Source organism: Sarcophilus harrisii, chromosome 2, assembly GCF_902635505.1.
Source record: "Sarcophilus harrisii chromosome 2, mSarHar1.11, whole genome shotgun sequence".
NCBI classification, from domain to species: domain Eukaryota; kingdom Metazoa; phylum Chordata; class Mammalia; order Dasyuromorphia; family Dasyuridae; genus Sarcophilus; species Sarcophilus harrisii.
The window spans coordinates 560,414,893-560,435,142 of NC_045427.1; the positions used below are offsets into that span (position 1 = coordinate 560,414,893).

The following is a 20,250-nucleotide window of genomic DNA, read 5'->3' on the forward strand; positions in this document are numbered from 1 at the left end:
TCTCTCATTGAGACCACTGGGCTGGGTATCTTTACCTTCCTGTCTCCAACACTTGCACTACCACAATTACCTGGTGGATGGGGTGCTTGCCATAAGTCTCTCCTCAACTCCAGTCCATGCTTCATTCAGGTGCCAAACTTATTTTCCTAAAGCACTGATCTGACCATGTCACCCCCTTACTCAATAAATTATAGTAGTTCCCTATTATCTGCAGGATTTTCTAGAAAATCCTCTTATTTGGATATCCTAGGAATGTTTCCCCACCCACACATCCACCTTTCCAGTCTTCTTATACCTTACACCCCATGTCCTCCACCTTCTCTCTGTTACAGTGACACTGGATGTAGAGGGCTGAAACTTGAGTCACTGCACTGAGGTCGGTTCAAGCACTTAGGGTTAATTACTGATTGACAATACTCTATGGGAATATGCTTGGAAAATGGTCCTTCCCACTATCCTGTGCTGGCTCAATGATTGGTGTGTACAGAGGATTGTAGGAGGGACTAGGGGGAGGAGTAAGATGAGCCAGGGTCACTTTTTGTGGTAGATGACTTAGAAGGAGATTTTGCTTCCATTCTGTTCAATCCTGTGTCTAAGGACCAAGAATGAAGACTAAGGACTTTTGCTTATCCTGACTCTGGCTGATTCTGGGGTGTCTGGGGTGCGAGCGTGGTCGTCACAACTGGCCTTCTTCCTGTTCCATGAACAAGACATTCTTCTTGGTTCTAGTCATTTTCTCTGATTGTTTCTTATCTCTGAAATATTCTCCCTCCTGGTTTCCCTTGGCTTCCTTAAAATTCCACTTTTTCCAAGTAGTCTTTCTTAATCTGTGAAGTCCAGGCTAGCTCCCTGGAGGCCTAAGAATTAGAATGGCCAAGAATACTTTATATAACTAGACAAAATAACAACAAACTTCATTTGGAAAAATAAAAGATCTAGAATCTCAAGGGAAATTTAAAATTAAGAATGAAGGGGGAATACTACTACTTCTAGGCCTGAGATTATATGATAAAAATAATTATCAAAATTATTGGTACTGGTTAAAGAAGAAAAAAGTAAATCAAAGAAGATATGGAAGAATTAGAAACAATTAAATCCAAACAACCTAAGAATACAAATTAGTTGGGGAAGAACATGCCATTCAACAAGAACTTTTGGGAAAACTGGAAAGCAGTTTGACAAAAATTATATTTAGACCAACATCATACCATTTAAAAAAATCAAAATATCTATGACTTGCATTGAAAGTCACATTTAAAAAATTAGAGGAAAATGAGATTAGGCATGTTTTTTACTGCAATGTCTAGGAGAAAAGTTCTTCCTCAAACAAAATGATCATAAAAGATAACAGACTTTTTTTTTTTTTTTTTGACAAGGCAATCTGGGTTAAATGACTTGCTCAAAATCATACAGCTAGTATCAAGTGTCTATGGTCACATTTGAACTCAGGTCCTCCTGACTTCCCGGCTATTTTATCTATTGTGCCATCTAGCTACCCTTGATAATAGACAATTTTGATGATGTAAAATTAAAAAAGCTTTTGTATAAATTAATGCAAGTAGGCTGTCAAAGTTATAATGAAAGGTCTTAAATACACCAAAATATTCTTTTGGTAGTAGAAAACTAAAAAAAAAAAATGTAAAATGGAAACAGAATAAGACTGAGAAATGGCTAACCAAATTTTGACGCATATATGTATTAGAAGATTGCTATTCCATAGGAAATAACAAAAATTAGAGAATGATGGGAAGAACTATATAAATAGATTCAGAGTGAAGTGAATAGAACCTGGAAATCAATATACACAATGACTACAACAGTACAACTGGAAAGAACAAAAAAGGGAAACTGAATGCCAAATAATCATAATGGCCATTTGCCCTGGAGAAGAACTGAGAAAATATTATCTTCCTCTCTTTGCAGAAGTGGGCAAATATGAATGCAACAATAATATATGCTACATATTATTGATATATTGGTTAGTTTTGCTTGACTACTTTTTATCCTCTCTTTTAAAGTGTATTACAACAGATAGCTAAGTGAGGTATATTCAGAAATGAAAGTGATATAAAACCAAAATGTAACAATAAAAATTTTTTAAAAGAAAAGGAACAATAGAAGGGAAAAAGGTGGAAATTAAACAAGGTAAAACATTATTCTTATTTCATATGGAAATTAGTGTTTGCTCTTTCTGAAAATTCATAATTACCCGGATTGCCTTATTCAGATCCTCAATTATACTCCTGTTAATGATAATAAAGTCAGAGAAGCCTATCATAAATTGTAAATCTTCTGTCTCCACTTGTCCTTGTTTAAGCAAGAACTGAACTGTCAAATCCATTTGATAATTACTTCTATCCTTCTGTAATCTAAGATGAAAAAGAATGAAAAAGTTATGTTATTGCCATATATTTGTTTTACATTTAGTAACTAAATGAAAAAAAAAAAAAAAGCCTGGAAGTCTTTTGAAGGCTATTTTATAGTTAATTTGTAGTATGTCTTCTCTCAGTGATATATGTTGATGTTGTCCCTCTTACCAGAACTCAAGCTCTTTTAGGAGAAGTTTTTGGCTCCTGTCTTTGTTCCAATGCTTATTGTATCGTCTGGCACATATGAAGTACATAAGTACTTGTGTTGATTGATTGAAATCATGTTACTTTCAAAACACTTGAACAAAGTAACCATTTCCCCTAAATCAGTTTTCATGTTAAGTAGCTATAATAATTCTTCCTATTCAATATGTGAGTTAAAGTATGATATGGATAAAAATAGATGACCATAAAATGCTATTCTAGGATTAAAAATATTTGAATAGTCACATTTTCATTCTATTAAAATGATTTAAATATAGGGGAAAAACAAATGACTATATGGCATAAAATATATTAAAAGCTTTGCTTTATTCTGCTTTTTATTTTACATATGACATTAATTTTACAACATATATTATGTGACTGGAAAGTACCAAATTGCTGACTAATTTAATCATTTTTCTTACAATGAAGCTTTTTTTCTTTTCTTGAGGTATTTGAGCTCTCAAAGCCCTGGGTCATAATAATGTTGAGTATATATCAGTGTAAACTGATGTAAAATTCTTTTAATTTGGAGGCAAATCACCTTAATTAAAAAAAAAAACATATATGAAAGTGACTGAAAGAATCAATAGTTATATTACACAAAGAGTTCCTGGAAAATTTTGTCAATGTCGCTTTGAATCTTTTCATCCTCCTCTATTCTTCTTCGAAGGAAGGCCTGCATTTCCAATAAACCAGCAGCTTTCCGCTTTACCTGGAAAAAAACCAACGCACAACCTTCTCAGAGAAAAAGACTTTAAAAATAAGAATAACTCTGTTTTAGTGACTTCTTCAGAAAAAAACATTTAAATGGAAATACTAAAATTACTCTCCTCACTCATTACCTACTTATTATATCAAGAAACTATAACCTCTATGACTTTTTCTGCCAATACTTGGAATGTGTATAAAATTTTCTTTTGATGAAAATGAATTATATAAGTTATAGAATTTTTCTCTGGCATCTAGTTTTGGAATTTGTTTCCAACATCATTTAAAAGATAACAGATTATATGTTAATGACTGCATTTAATGATAGACAAAGATATTGGGTGGGTCTTGTATTTTCATTAATATAATTAATTCTCTTAAGTAAAAAAATTCTGAAAATGCAGTTACATGTATTCTCTATAACTTCTCTGTTGCCTAAATCACTGCAAGGTTAAGTGGCTTATCTAGCACTGCATAGGCAGTAGGTGTGAGAGGTGGGGCCTCAAAGTCAGTTGCTTAATTCATTATGCTAAATGGGTTATTTTATTTGTTTATTTGTTTGTTTGTTCTGATGGGTGAGAAGAGGAAGACATCTTTCTAGTGTTCCGTTAGTCCCATACTGGTTTTTCATCTTACCCATTCTAAACAGTACAACTTAGTAAAAGAATAATGCTCAGTACTAATTTAAATAAAATAGTTTTTCTTTCCGACTTCCTGGAAAAGAGAAAAACTCTATGAGAATAGACAAACATTTCATTATAACTCACACCACTACTAAATTCATAAAAATACAACCAGAATTTCGGAGTTTCCATGGAGCCTAGTGGCTCATTTAACCCAAACTACACATAGCCAGGATAATCCTTGCCTTCTAGAACTCATTCTATTTGGGTAATTTTCATTTTGAGTAAGTTTTTCTTTGAAGCAAGCTTTAATTTGCTCACCATTTCTAGTTCTGCTCTCTACAGCCAATTCCTCCTCCACATGAGAGTTCTTTAGCTACATGAAGAAAACTCTCATGTACCCTCTGAGTTTATTCTTCCTTAAGCTAAGTAGTTCCTTCAGTTGATAGTTCTTTATGAACTCAAGGGAATATTCATCATATTACTCACTCTCCCCTGGATACTGAGCATCATGCTCCAAATGCAGTTCAGCCAAAGAAGAGCAGAAGAGGAATAGAATTTCCTTCTGCTTCTCTTCATGCAGGCCATCTTGGCTTCTGCCTCCCTCTATTGATTCCTGTTGAGCTTGCAGTCTTCTACAACCCTCAGATCATTTTTAGATGAATATTTGTCTAAATATGATTCCCTTCTCTTATACTCATGAAGCCAGTTTTTTGAACCAAAATGTAAATTTATATTTATCCCATTAAATTTTATCTTATTAAATTGGGTATTCTAGCTCATCAATTTTTTTTTTTTTTTTGCATCCTGATTGCCTCATTTAATGATAGTTGGCAATCTCTCTAAGATTTCAGGATTCTAGACTCCATTGTATCACTTCAGTATTACCAATTCTTATATCAGGCTGATGATAATAATGATGATGATGATGATAGCTAAATTATATATATAGTATCTACTATGTGCCAGGCACTGTGCTGAGAGTTTGCAGATATTAGATCATTTGATCTTCACAACAATTCTGAAAGATAGATATTATTATCCCCATTTTATAGATGGGAGCCACTTATATCTGAATATAGATCCCTCCCTCACCAAGCTTTCCCTTGTAACAAAGTTTAGAAAAGAAGCAAAAAAGTTCATCAAAACCAACACACTGACTTCCTAGTTATGCCATATAACCCACCCTCAATATTTCATATTAATAAGAAAAAATGAAATTAAGATTGCATTACCCTCTGCTCATTTTCTATTTTGGTTCGTCTTGCAGCACAGAAATATTGCCAGATCCCAGGATCTAAGCCCTCTGGCATGTGATTTACATTATCTAGATCATCCATGGCTTTCATGATTTGGGCAAGGTTATCCTTCTTGAGTCTTTCAGATCCAATCCGAGTGCCAAAGGGAGTAGTACTCTCTATTTGAACTCTCTGCTTTGCCATCCTGGGATTATCAACAAATTCATAGTAAGTCTTCCAAGACAAATTAAGATCATATTCCTGTTAAAAGTTTTAACATTTAGTAGAAATCTTAATAAGATGTTATGTCTTATTCCTTTTGCCAGAGAACATTTACATTTCAATCTCTTTTAGGATGGACCATAGGAAGAAGCATATTCTTTTGTTCCCTTTGAATCTTCTTTGCAAAAACCCAGATACTAACATGGGTTTGAAAAGAATGCTCTCTTTTTGTGCCCAGTTATGCATTTATGTGAGATTTAAAAGTAGGGTAACCAGGAAAGGATCTGGAGAAATCTGATATAAAAACCCAGCTTGAAAGAAATGCTAGATCCTTATTGTATTCTGACTATCCTCCTTTCATTGATATCTACTTTGTTGGAAAATCACTTGGGATATTTACTTAAGTGCCATGACTGGAATGGGAGGACTAATTCTCCTCATATTATGTAAATTTATTTAAGTCTTCTTGGCTAGTTCTTATAAAGTAATATGCCAATTCCTCCCAACAGAGAGGAGACAGAATTGAGCTCATCATTTAGGAAAAGGTATCCTCTGCAGATGATCTATCTCTATGGTACCTTCCAGCTCAAAATCTAAGGATCTTGGAAGATTAGGTTATTTCTAAAAAGAACAGTTTTATACACATACATTTTTAAACATGGGCAAACCAAGACATTTAGAGTTTAAGTTTTTTAGGTTAACAATCCTAAACTAGATGTGACCTGATACAGTTTAAATATATTAGTAGAGCTCTAGACTCCTAGACAACCTCCTTATCTTATGTGTCTGACATATAGTAATTGTTTAATAAATATTGATTGGTTAATCATTAGATCATATTCCTTCTAAATTATAATGAAAATTAGCACATGAAATTACAAAAATTGGTGCTAAATAGTTCAAAGCAGTATATATATATATATATATATATATATGCAGTATATAGTTTCAATCCTCAGTATAAAACTACTATTTTAGACTTGTTTTTAAGATAGCTTTCAATGTGTTATATATAATATATATAATGTATATATAGTGGGAAGGAGAAGAGAATAAGCATTTATATACTGTAATGTTCTTAGTGGTTTTCTGGAGGTCTCTGGAGCAGCCTTCTTTTCAGCCAAGTAATCACTACAAGAATAGCCAGGTGTTAAAATCCAAATCCTTTATTATCTCCTTCACAATCTAGTTTCCTTGCCTGGAGCCTGGGCTAACTTTCTTAAAGGCCTGCCAGAGTCTTGGTTTCAGTGGTGGAAGTGCAGGAGGCTAGGCCAGCCACCACAAGGCTGATGAAAATGGAAATTAATCTCTTTCTCCTTGGCTCCAAGAGCTTGAGCTCAGCCTCCAGTCCTCTGTCTTCTCTGGTTCTGACTCTGACTGAGGCTCTCAGCTTACATGCTCTCTTTTAATTACATTATCATAGATGTGAATCTTATAGAACTACATTAAGTACTAAGTACATGTACTGAACTAGAGAACTATTAAGCACCATGCTAAACTAGATAACCATTGTCTTTATCAATTCCACTGACTTAATACTATGTAAGAATCCTTGTTTTAAGTACAGAGTTCTGGCCCATAACAATATACCGCCTATTAAGTTCTAATCATTAAGCACTTGTTATAAATATTGTCTTATTTGATCCTCACAACAATCTCATGAGATACTAACCTAATTTTAAAGGTGAGGAAAATGATGACAACAGAGTTGCCCAGGATTCCTGACTCCAGATCCACTGCTCTATCTACTGTATCACATAATTCTATGAATTTAGTAAAATCTTTAAACCTTGGCCAATGCAAAGGCTTTGGTAGGCAAATATGAATAGAATAGCACCACATATACAAACATGTGATGAATCACTTTTAAACTGTGAAAGCAACATTATTGGTACTATTAAAAGCAATTTCAAAAATATTATTTTAAAATATATTGAATTATGCTTATGACAGCTGATTAGGATCAGTAGCCACTGATGAATCACTGAAGTCTTTGGCACTATCAAGTGGTTCAAAGGTATAGTTTTATCAATAGAAATTATGCTAAAGAAGACATTATCACATGGTTCACCCAGTGTATAAGGAACATTGGATCTTGATGTATGACTTGTAGCTGAAACCTTTTTTATATCTTGTCGCTCTTTGTGAGAAATGCATTTCTCTCTTATATCTGATAATAAATTATTATATTAGAACCAAGGGTTTTCTCCTTTTCTGTTTCCTCATGCAGAAATCAACTAGTGTGGGAAATTTCTCTTTTGCCAAGATTTATCCAGGCCAAGATCTAATCAGAGAGTAAAACAATTCTATGTTTGGAATAATAGGTGTATTTCTGCTTATTGTGTTTGCTCTGACAAATCTGAGGAAAGATTAATTTTCCCTCTTCTTAAGACAGGTAATATGGAAATTAATGTCACTTTGACAAGACTTGAGTGACCTAAGTCATGTACCCCAAGACCTTTATTTTAATATAGCCTAGGTCTCCAGTGTACTAACCAATTGGAGTTGATTGCCACCCTCAAGAACATCCACTCTTTGAAGGAGATTAGAGGTCTTTGGTCTAAGAGAAAAGGTCAAATGACCATCCTTTTATTAATAACCTGCTGTCCTTATTAACAAAATAATTAGATCACCCAGAAATGATATCTCTTGAACCTTTTTAATCGTCACATTACTAGAATGTGTTCTTCTTGAGAGTAAAGATTATTGTACTTTTCTATCTGTATTCCCAATTTTATCACTGTGTTTTGCCTATAATCAAGCATGGAGCTGACTCAACTGATGCTTTTTTCCCCATTATTTCATTTATTTCAACTTCTCAAAATGGCTTATTTACAATGCTAAACTATAAAGTTCTTTTATGAGTTTAATCACTTGTCTAAAATTGTATTATATAAAATTGTAATGAGATGTTACACTAAAGAATTTTGTATTTTGGAAAAATAAATTCTGACTTTCTTTATCATTTAAGTCAAAAATAATCCTTGAGAAAGATGTTAACAAAGGGCTAAAGGCCAAACAAAAAGGAAATTAACCTTGGCCGGCGTTTAAATAGTTTGATGAGTATTTCAGCATGATGGCTGCTAAGTTCAACAAATTCTTTTTTAAATCCACGCTCTATAACCTGTGGGAAAAAACATATAATCACTGGAAATGTAGTTTATTTTGAAGCTTTTTATTAACTGACATTTCTTCTTGAAAATTCTGTTGTTTCTCATTCTGAGAAATAGCAATACATGAAAACATATGTTAAGGAATTTTCATTTACTATGCAAAAGGATTCACCTATTTTTTTTTAAAAAGGTGAATTTAATAATAGATTATATACTATTAATTAGTATTATTTATCATTAAAGAATAATAAAAATAATTATTAAAATATTGCTGCATAGAATTATAAACCTGTAGACAAGAAAGAATGCTAGGAGATCATCAAACCCAACTCCCTCATTTTACACATAAGGAGAATGAGGCCAAGAGAGGGAAAAAATGATCTGATTTACCAAAGTTTAGCTCACATATGTGTATTTACCAAAGTTTAGCTCACATATGTGTTTTCAGGAATTTCACAAAGTGAGGTGAACTTGTACTTAAGAATGAAAGTGAAAATGGAAATAGATAAATCCATTTTCATTCTTTTGCTCTCAAATCCAGAAATTTAGAGGTAACTTTGTATGTACAGGAACAGATGGATTATTCTTACTTTGTCCTCTGCAACTAAATTGTCATAGTTTTCTCTGTATGTATCAACTTCATCTCTGGCCACGAAGACTTCCTTAGAAGTATTTTTCTAATAATATTGGAAACAACAGAACAAAATTAAGAGATGCTTTGTAGATTACTAAACAAGTTGAGAACAAGGAGGATCTTAAAAGTGCCTGTGATGAAAAACTATGCCATTTCTCTAATTATAACAGTTGGGGGCATGATTTGGATCATAAACTAGCAAAGAAGACTGGAAGGAACAGAGACTGGGAGGAAGAGAACCAAGAGAGAGTAAAAATATAAAAACCCAGAGAGGAAAGAAGATCTGGGAAGAGAGAGTGGCCAGTAGTATTACATATAATGGAAATGTCAGCAAGGATGAGGACTGAGAAAAATTGCTATCATTCCATCTTTCCTTGTACCTCAACCCTTCTACACCTGTTCTTCCCCCTCATTAAGACTTCTAATCCAGTACTTTCTCATGCTCTGACTTTTCTCCCTTTTCAGTCTCAATCCTATAGCTAATTATTCAATTCTACATTATCTTCTATGATAGAATCCTTCAGGGCAGCTGGGTGACATAGTAGGTAAAGCACCAGTTCTGGAATCAGGAGAACCCGGATTCAAATACAGCCTCAGAGACTTATTAGCTGTGACATTCTGAACAAGTCACTTAACCCTAATCACCACCAAAAATTCCTCATTTCCTCATCTTATTGCCATGTATTCCTTTCAAATCTCAGCTTTCAATTCCTCTCACCATCTATCCTGCTCAGATTGTTAAAATGGACTGGAAGAAGTCACAAAATCATGCTGATTAGGCTTATTACAATTTTGTTCTATCCAATCTCAACTGAAACCTTGTTATAACAGGACAGTTACCCTTTCTATTCTATGCTAATTGAGTTCCTCTGTCACTCCTCACAAAAGCTATTCCAAATCTCATCATAATAGCACCTACGCCACAAGGTTGTCATGAGTAACAAATGATTTAACATATGTAAAGTTCTCCAAAACTTTAAAATGATTTATATAAGTGCTATTACTATTATTAATATTACTATTACTATTATTATTATTTTACTATTAGTAAACCTTCCACATGTCTTCCCATGTACTTTTTACATCCCTTCAACTGAGGCTATTTTATATGTTCTCTCTCTCTTCTTCTCTCTTTCTTTCTCTCTCTCTCTCTGTCTGTCTGTTTGTCTCTCTCTCTCTCTCTCTCCCCCTTTCTCTCTTTCATTTATCACTTCAAAACCCTTTAATCTCATTCCTCATTATTTTCTCTAGTGTCAGAAAATAGTCAAAAATGAGAATAACCTACCATATTCTCATGTGATCTTCCTTTTCTTAGCCAAACCCCTAAAACAAGCTGTCTACACTGGTTGCTTCCTCTTGTTTTGCTTATTTCTAAATCCTAAATTTCTCAGGCTAAATCTGCCTTTTGACTTCATCACTCAATTGGAGTTGTTCTTCCTAAAATTACCACTCAATTCTTATGGGACAAATCTGTTTTTTTTCAGTCCTCATCCTTCTTGACCTTTCTACTGCATTTAATATTGTCGGACATTCTTTCCTCTGTTTTTTTGTGTATTACTACTCTCTCTTAGTTCTCTTACCTCTCCTTGCTTTTTCTTAGTCTTTTTTCCTGATTTATCATCCATATCACACTTTCTAACTGTAGGTGTTCCAAAGGTTCTATTTGGGCTTTCTTCTTCTTTCTCAATATTCTTAGCTTTCCATGTGCTATCTCATTAGATCTCACGGGTTTCATTATCATCTCTATGCCTCACAAATCTTTATATACAACCCTTTATATACAACAATTAAATTTATTTAATAAAATAAATAGTGTATTTATATACAATCTCTATCTTAAGTTACTCATCACCAACTGACTTTTGGAAATTGAAAACTAGATGTCCTAAAGACATTTTAAACTCAATATGTTCATAACATGATTCATTATCTTTCTCCAAAACCCATTTTTCTTCCATCCAAACTTAATTTACATATACAAAATCTGGTCAATTCTGCCTCTACATTTCTTCCATCCAACCTCTTCTGTCTACTCCTATAGCCACCATCATCTCTCATCTATATTATTATTGCTAAAAATTTCTGTTTATTCCAATCTATCCTCCACACAATTGCCAAAGTGATTTCCTTAGTCCTGTATCCAACTCCTACTCACTAAACTCTAGCACCTCTGTCTTGCCTTGAGGATTAAATAAAAACTCTTCTGTTTGGCTTTTAAATCCCTAAAATAAAGAACAGGGTTTCAGTTCCAGTTTTTAGTCCAATCCTTAATCCTGATGAACAATGACTAGAAATCCCAGGACAAAAGAGCAATTCTGTTGCTTTGAACCAGCAGAATTTTCCATCTGACTGATAAGGGCTGAGTCCAGCAGCATTATACTATTGCTCAGACTCAAATATAGGTCAGAAACTTTGCAGAGCTCAGATAGGAATGAGGGGAGCAATCACATTTTGCCCTGAATCAGACTACTCTGGGACAAAAAAATCTTGCAGGGCCTAAGCTGTTTCTGAAATCCCAAAAAGCATAACACCAAGTCCAAATAAATTAAGTAATCTGGAAGAATAAGAAAACAAAAAAAGAATCCCATCATAAAAGCAATTATGGTGAGAGGTAAGACATAAACCCAAAAGAAGAGTGGCAAGAAACTGGAAACTGAGTGGATGCCCATTAATTGGATGCACATGTTTAACATATATTGAATCACTTGCCAACTGAGGGAAAAGGGGAAGGGAGGAAAAAACTGAGAACATAGGGTTTTGTAGAAATGAATGTAAAAATTATCCATGAGGGGAAAAATTGGAACAAAAGGTTTGGCAATTGTCAATGCTGTAAAATTACCCATGCATATAATTTGTAAATAAAAAGATATTTAAAAAATTACCCATGTATATATTTTGAAAATAAAAAGCTATAATTAAAAAACCCAAACTTAAAAGAAGAAAATGACTACAAAGAAACCTCACAAGGAAAACCCCAAAGAATATTGCTGCAAAACTTCAGGACTACAATCTCAAGGGAAAAATACTGTGAGCTTCCAGACAAAAGCAATTCAAATATCAAGGGGCAAGAGTCAGGATTACCCAGGATCTAGCAGCTTCTACAATAAATGAATGGAGGGTCTGGAATACCATATTCCAGAAGGCAAAGAACCTGGGATTACATCCAAGAAGCAAATACCCAATGAGACAGCATCATCTTTCAGAGCAGGAGATGGATCTTATATTGAAAAGAACAGAACTAAACAGGAAATTTGATCTTCAAACATAGTACTCAATAGGAAAAAAACATATTATGTAAATGTTAAACCATTTACATCTTTAGATGGCAAATGATACATGTAACTCTTGAGAATTGTATGTTTTATTAGGGTAATTAGAGGGGGCATACATAGGCAGAGGGTGTGGTTATAACCTGATTCTGATGTGATATTAAAGAAAAAGACATTAAAGGGGTGGAAAAAGGATTGTACTGGGAGAAGAGGAAAGGGAAACAAAATAGGATAAATTAGATCACATGAAGAGGCACAAAAGACCTATTACAATAGAGGGAAAGAAGGGGATTGATCATTATCTGAAGCTTAATCTTTTGGCTTCTGGCTCAAAGAGGGAATAGCATATTTATTCACTTGGGTATAGAAATTTATCTTACCCTATAAGGAAGTAGGAGGAGAAAGTAGAAAGAAAATGGACGGGTGAGATAGAAGGGAGGGGAGAAACACTAGCAGAAAGGGAAAAGGGAAGAGGGCAGGTTGAGAGAGAGGTGGGTCAGAAACAAAACTCTAATTAGGAAAGACAGGGTAGAAAGAGAGAACAAAAGTACAGATGGGGAAAAATAGGATGGAGGGAAATATAGCTGGTAATCAAAACTGTGAATGGGAATGGGATGAACTCTTCCATAAAATGGAAGCAGATAGGTAAGTAGGTTGAAAAACAGAATTCTAGAATATGTTGTTTATAAGAAACACATTTGAAATAGAGAAATGCATACAGAGTGAGGGTAAAATGTTAGAACAGAATTTATTATGTAATTCTGATTTCAGATAAAGCAAAAGCAAGAATAGATCTAATTAAAAGAGATAGGAAAGGAAAAGATTTCTTGTTAAAGGATATCATAGCCAACAAAATTATATTTATAATATAACTGTATATGGACTGAGTGGTACAGCATTTATATTCTTAGAAAAGAAGTTAAGCCAATGACAGGAGGAAATAGACAGCAAAACGGCATAACTATACTAGCACGGGACATCAGCCTCCTCCTCTCAGAATTAGATAAATCTAACCACAATGTAAACAACAAAAAAATTAGTTTACCTCTTCTATGCTTCTCTTTTCTAAAAAAATTTAGAAAAAAAATTTATATAAGTTAATAGAATCTTAGAAAACTTAGATATGTTAGACTTCTGGAGAAAACTGAATAGGGATAGAAAGGAATATACCTTTTTTTTTCAGGAGCACATGGCACCTACACAAAAACTGACCATGTTTTAGGGCACAAAAAACCTCACAGTCAAATGTAGAAAGGCAAAAATAGTAAATGCCTCCTTTTCATATCACAATGCAATAAAAATTACATTCAATAAAGGGCCAGAGAAAGAAAGATTAAAAACAATTGGAAATTAAATAATTGAATTTTAAAGAATGAGTGGGTCAAAGAAACAATATTCATCCAAAAGAATAACAATAATGAGATAATATATCAAAACTTATGGGATTCAATCAAATCATTTCTTAAGGGAAATTTTATATCTCTAAATAATTACATGAATGGAATAGAGAATGAGTAGATCAATGTCTTGAGTGTGCAACTAAAAAGCTGAAGAAAGAACAAATTAAAAAACATTAATTAAATACAAAATTAGGAATTTTGAAAATTGAAAGAGGTATTAATAAAATTAAAACTAAGAAAACTATTGAGCTAATTAATAAACAGAGTTGGTTTTATGAAAAAAATCAACAAAATAGATAAACCTTTGACTAATTTGAGTAGGAAAGGAAAAAAACCAACTTGCTAACATCAAAAATGAAAAGGTAAATGTACCACCAATGAAGAATTAAAGCAATAATTAGGAGTTATTTTGCCAAAGTGTATGCCAATAAATCTGACGATCAAATTGAAATTAATGAATATTTACAAAAATATAAACTGCCCAGATTAGCAGAAGAAATAAGTTACTTAAATAACCCCATTTTAGAAAAAGATATTGAACAACTCATCAAATCTACCAAACATTTAAGGAAAAATTAATGCCAATAATATGTAAAGTATTTGGAAAAATAAGCAAATAAGGAGTCAAATTCCATCTATGATACAAATATGGTGCTTATATTAATCCAGAAACAGCAAAACAGAGAAAGAAAATTACAGACCAATCTCTCTAATGAATATTGATACAAAAATTTTAAATACAACATTAGCAAATTTATCAGTAAGATAATATACAATTTCCAAGTAGGATTTATACCAGGAGTGCACAGCTCCTTCAAAATAAGGGAAAATATTGGCATAATTGATCATATCAATAACAAAACTAGCAGAAATAGATGCAGAAAATGTTTTTGACAACATACAGCACCAATTCCTATTAAAAACACTAGAGAACATAGGAATAAATGAAGTTTTACTTAAAATGATAAGCAGTATCAATCTAAAATCATCAGCAAGCATTATTTGTTACAGGGAGAAGTTATATGCATTCCCAATAAGAGGTGAAACAAGGATGTTCATTATCACCACTATTGCTCAATATTATATTAGAAATGTTGGCTTTAGCAATAAGAAAATAAAGAAATTAGAGTAGGCAATGAAGAGATAAAACTATCATTCTTTGCAGATGATATAATGCTATACTTAGAAAATCCTAGAGAATCAACTAAAAACTAGAAACAAAATTAACAGCTTTAGCAAAGTTGCACGATATAAAATAAAACCACACAAATCATCAACATTTCTATATGTTACTAATGAAGCCTACTAACAAAAGATAGAAAGAGAAATTCCTTTTAAAATAACTGTAGACAAAATAAACTATTTGGGTGTCTATCTGCCAAGACAAACCCAGGAACTATATGAACAATTACAAAACACTTTTTACAAAATAAAGACAGCTCTAACAATTGGAAAAATATTGGAAAAAAAGCTCATGGGTAGGCTGAGCTAATATAGTAAGGACAATACTGCCTGCATTAGTCTACTTGTTCAGTGCCATATCAATCAAACTGTCAAAATTTATTTTATAAAACTAGAAAAAATAACAAAATTCATCTGGAATTTAAAAAAAGGTCAAGAATATCAAGGGAATTAATGAAAAAAAATACAAAGGATGGTGGCCTAGCAATACCAGATCTAAAACTATATAATAAAGCAGCAGTCATCAAAACCATTTAGAATTGACTAAGAAATAGAGTAGTAGAGTAATGGAATAGACACATGACACAATAGTTAATAGTAATCTAGTTGGTAAACTCCAAAACTCTAGCTTCTTGGATAAGAGCTCATTATTTCACAAAAATTTCTTAGAAAAATGGAAAACAATGTCAGAAACTTGGCATAGACCTACATTTCACACTCCATATCAAAATAAGGTCAGAATGGGTACATGATTTAGGCATAAAAGCTAATATGATAAGCAAATTAGTAGAGCAGGGATGGTTCACTTTTCAGATATTTGGAGAAGGAAGGGATTTATGGCCAAGGAAGAACTAGAGCTCCTTATGAACTGCAAAATGTATAACTTTGATTATACTAAATTAAAAAGCTTTTGCACAAACAAAACCAACACAGCTAAGATTAGAAGGAAAGCCAAATAGACTACTGTTAAAGGATATAAATTGACAATTTCAGATGATGAAATTAAAGCCATCTACAATCATATGAAAAAATGCTCTAAATCACCATGGATTAAAGAAATGCAAATTAAAACAACTCTGAGATACTACTTCACACCTCCCTGATTGGCTAAAATGACAAGAAAATATAATTATAAATGTTGGAGCAAATGGGGCATAACTGGGACATTAAATGCATTTTTGGTGGAGTTGTGAAATAACCAAACCATTTTGGAGAGAAATGTGGAATTGTGCTCAAATATACAACTATGCACAACTTTAATTCAGCAGTGCCACTATTGGGTCTGTATCCCAAAGAAACTATAATATTTGTTGCAGCTTTTTTTTGTGGTGACAAAAAATTGAAAATGAATAAATGCCATCACTTGGGGAATGGCTGAATAAGTTATGGTATATAAAAGTAATGGAATATTATTGTTCTATAAAAATGATGAACAAGCTGATTCTAGAAAGACCTGATGCTGAGGATGACAAGTAGAATGAGAAAAACATTGTATACAGCAACAGGAAGAAGATTGTATTATGATCATCTATGACACTTTGCTCTTCTCAGCAGTTCAGTCATCCAAGGCAATCCCAATAAACTTTGGATAGAAAATGCCATTTGTATCCAGAGAGAGAACTATGAATATAAATGAACACATGCTATGATTTTTTTCCCCCTTTTCTTCTGTTTTTTTTCTCTTGTAGCTTTTTCCTTTTATTTTGATTTTTCTCTCCCAACATGATTCATCATAAAGAAATATGTAAAAAAAATTAATTAAATTTAATTAAAACTTTTAAAATTAAAAGTATTTTTCAAGAATGAAAAATGGTAGAGGAAAATTTAGAAAAGAGATGGAAGTCATGGAAGGAATAATTAGAAAAAGAATTAACAGTTTAGCATAAAAGGTACAAAACCTTGCCCAAAAACATATTCCCTGAAAATGAGAATGTACCAAACCGAAATCAATGATTCCATGAAACAATAGAAATATTAATGTCAAATCAATCAAGAATCAAAAAAGAAAATGTAGGATATCTCATTTAAAAAAACTGCTCAGGAAATAAAAAAGCAAAAAGAAAATATTTTGAGCATCAATAGACAATGGATATCATTAACTAAAAAGATCCCCAGACATCTTATTTCAAGAAATCTTAGGAGACGACTGCCCAGATTCCTTAAACTGTGAGAAAAAAATAGAAAGAGAAAGAATTTTTGAGCTACCTCCTGCAATAAACTTCAAAGAGAGTCCCAGAATCATTTTAGTCAAAATATAAAACTTCTAGATCACAGAAATAAGTATTGCAAGCAATCAAAAAGAAGAATGTATGAAGGAACCACATCAGGATTTTACAAGATGAAGCAGTAATGAACATAAAGGAGCTGAATTATGAACATGACATTCTAAATGACTATATATAGGTTTACAGCCAAGAATAATTTATCCAGAAAAATTGAACATAATTCTACAGGGAGAAAATTAACTTTTAAAGAAATAAACACTGGACTTATATAAAAGAAATATATATATATATATATATATAAATAAATATATATAAATAAACTTATATATAAAGAAATAAACACTGCTAATGAGAGGACCAGAGGTGCATAAGTATTCTGAAGTTCACACACAGGCATTAAGGGAAATATGAACAAATAATCATAAGGGACTAAAAAAGAAATAAACTTAAGATTCTAATATAGGGAGAGGATGCATGTGTTCCCTCTGAATCCTATCCTCCAGAATCATAGAAGTCATCTAATTAGATAAAATCTGGGATTATCTATGTATGGATACAAAGAAGAGAAGGGGAAAGGTAAATTGGGGAAATTATCACACACAATCATGATATTCAAGTAGACTTCTATACAATCTAAGAAGAGAAAGAAGTTGATGTTTGAACCTCATTCTTATGTGAACTGATCAAAGGAGAGAAGAATACATACACTATGGAAAGGTACATAAATACATTCATTCAACAAAACTAGGAGGAAAATGGGAGAAGAGGCAATTACAAGAAGTACCCAAAGAGAGGGATCAGTACCCAACTAAAACTAAGCTTGTGCAAAAATATGTTTCACATTTTTTGAGGTAGCAAATATTGGAAATCTACTGGTGCCAATCAATTGGGCAGTGAACAAGTCATGGCATATAAATGTGATGGAATACTATTGTGTTATAAGATATGATATAGAGGATATTTTCAGAAAAAAATGAAGACAACTTGTATGAACTTATGCAAAGTGTTATGAACAGAACCAGAAAAATTTATACAATGATAACAATATGGTAAAATGAAACAATTTAGGATGAGAAATTCTGATCAGTGTAATAACCAACCATGATTCTTGAGGACTGAAGATAAAACATGCTATCCAGTTCTTGAATTAGAAGCAAAGGAGAATGGGACTTTTTTTTTTTGAGAGAGCAAAGGTTGAAAATTTGTTTAGATTGAATATATATGTTTGTAACAGGTTTTGCTTTTCTCTCTTTTTAAAATTTCAGCATTCACCTTTAAAAACATTTTTCCGTCCTCCACCAAGAAGAAAGAAATGTGATATTCATTATACATATGAAGACATGCAAAACATATCTTCATGTTTTCCATATTAACCATGTTACAAAAAAGTAAGAAAAATAAAGTGTGAAATAATATGTTTCAATCTGCACTCATAATCCATCAGTTCTCTCTTTGGATGACAGTTTTTCATTACAAATCCTTTGGAATTGTCTTAAATCATTGTATTTATCAGAGTAACTAACTCTCCCATTTGATCATCATTATAATATTGCTATTATTATGTACAATATTTTTATGGTTCTATTCACTTCAGTTTGCACAAAAAATCTTTAGGTAACAAATTATGTAATTATATAATTTAGAATTTTAAGGTACTTAAAAATTAACCTGATCCCTTTCATTTTATGAGAAAATTGAGGCTGAAAGACGCTAAATAACTGGGGATGGTATATGAGACCAGGATATGGAGAAAGGGAAAGAAAAAGAAAGAATGAGTATATGTAAATGATTAACAGGCATGGAACATTTCAGTACACAAGGCTCTACTACAATTACTTTTGCTGTCTGTTTTCTTTCAAGGAAATTGTTCAGTCCTAATTCCCTTGTGTTTAATTCTTCATCCAAGACTAAAGAGAAAATGAGGTTGGCTATTTTTAATTCCTCCTGTGGAAACATTAAAGAAGGAAAATATGTTAATACTAATACTTGTTGAAACCTATTAAAGATGGCTCTGATCCACACTTCCTACTCCCTACATAAAATCATTTGAGGACCATATATACAAATAAGATTTTATTTAATTAGAATACAAATTTTTCTAGTATTATCTTTAAAAAATAGGAACTGGAGATAATAAAACAATACAACAAATACTCCATGTAAACTACTTATATATTATGAATATCTTAGAGTGTGGGTAGAAGAAGGGGGGGGGGAATAGACAAAGGGAAAGAGAATGAAGGAGGATGTGAGAAGTGCTGGGAAAATTCACTTCTTCATATCCAAATACTATCTACTCTTCAAGGTCCAGCCCAAGTTCAGCTTCCTCCATGGAGCCTTATTTGACTCCTTCAAATCCTAATCGTTTTTCTCTTCAGAATTATCTATGACATTTTCACTTTTTTATTATATTATTTGGTGCTTATTCTTATATGCTATTCATATCTCCTCCAATAATAATATATTTGTAGAGAGAAACAATATTTAATATGTATTTTGTGTCTTTCACTGAAGTAATCAAAATGTCAAGTTCAATACTTTTCAACAGTTTAACTAATCAACAGGAGAGAGACACTGAGCAAGACAGAGCAAGTAAAAACATAAAAACTGGGGAATGAAGGATGTTCATTAAATTGCAAGAATTGCTAATTGGAAAAAAATTGCTACAGGCCTCAAAGACACTCATCACTTTGTAACCACTGTATTCTGAAATATTTCTTACTTCTCTAAATTTCTTAACAGCTAAAAACTATGGCTTTTTTTTTCAAGTTTCCATCTTAACTGATCGATCTGCAGTATCTGACACTATCAACTACTCCCTCTTCCTGAACACTTTCTCTTTCCTTCATTTGAATGATATTCTCTCCTTATTCTCTTTCTGTTTGATCACTAGTTCTTTGTCTCCTCAGTAGATTATTATCCGTCTTACTTTCAGGCATCAAACATGAATCTCTGAAGCTTTATTCTGGAACTTTTTTCTCTACACTATGAGTAGCTCCCATGAGTTTAATTGGTTTAATTATCATTTCAAATCAAAGATATATATCAATATATCCAGTC

At 32.5% G+C, this 20,250-nt stretch overlaps 1 protein-coding gene across 3 annotated transcripts in view; it reads right to left on the minus strand.

The window, feature by feature from the left end:
* Positions 1–20,250, minus strand: part of LOC100918759 (cilia- and flagella-associated protein 43-like) — a 201,538-nt gene that overhangs the window by 5,532 nt on the left and 175,756 nt on the right. For all 3 annotated transcript variants that reach the window (XM_031955797.1, XM_031955799.1, XM_031955798.1), the window contains 6 exons: positions 19,027–19,134; positions 9,071–9,157; positions 8,403–8,491; positions 5,143–5,350; positions 3,176–3,288; positions 2,210–2,369 (listed from right to left, as the gene is read on the minus strand). In XM_031955797.1, coding sequence (XP_031811657.1) covers positions 2,210–2,369; positions 3,176–3,288; positions 5,143–5,350; positions 8,403–8,491; positions 9,071–9,157; positions 19,027–19,134 — 765 coding nt within the window. The remainder of the gene's footprint in view (positions 1–2,209; positions 2,370–3,175; positions 3,289–5,142; positions 5,351–8,402; positions 8,492–9,070; positions 9,158–19,026; positions 19,135–20,250) is intronic.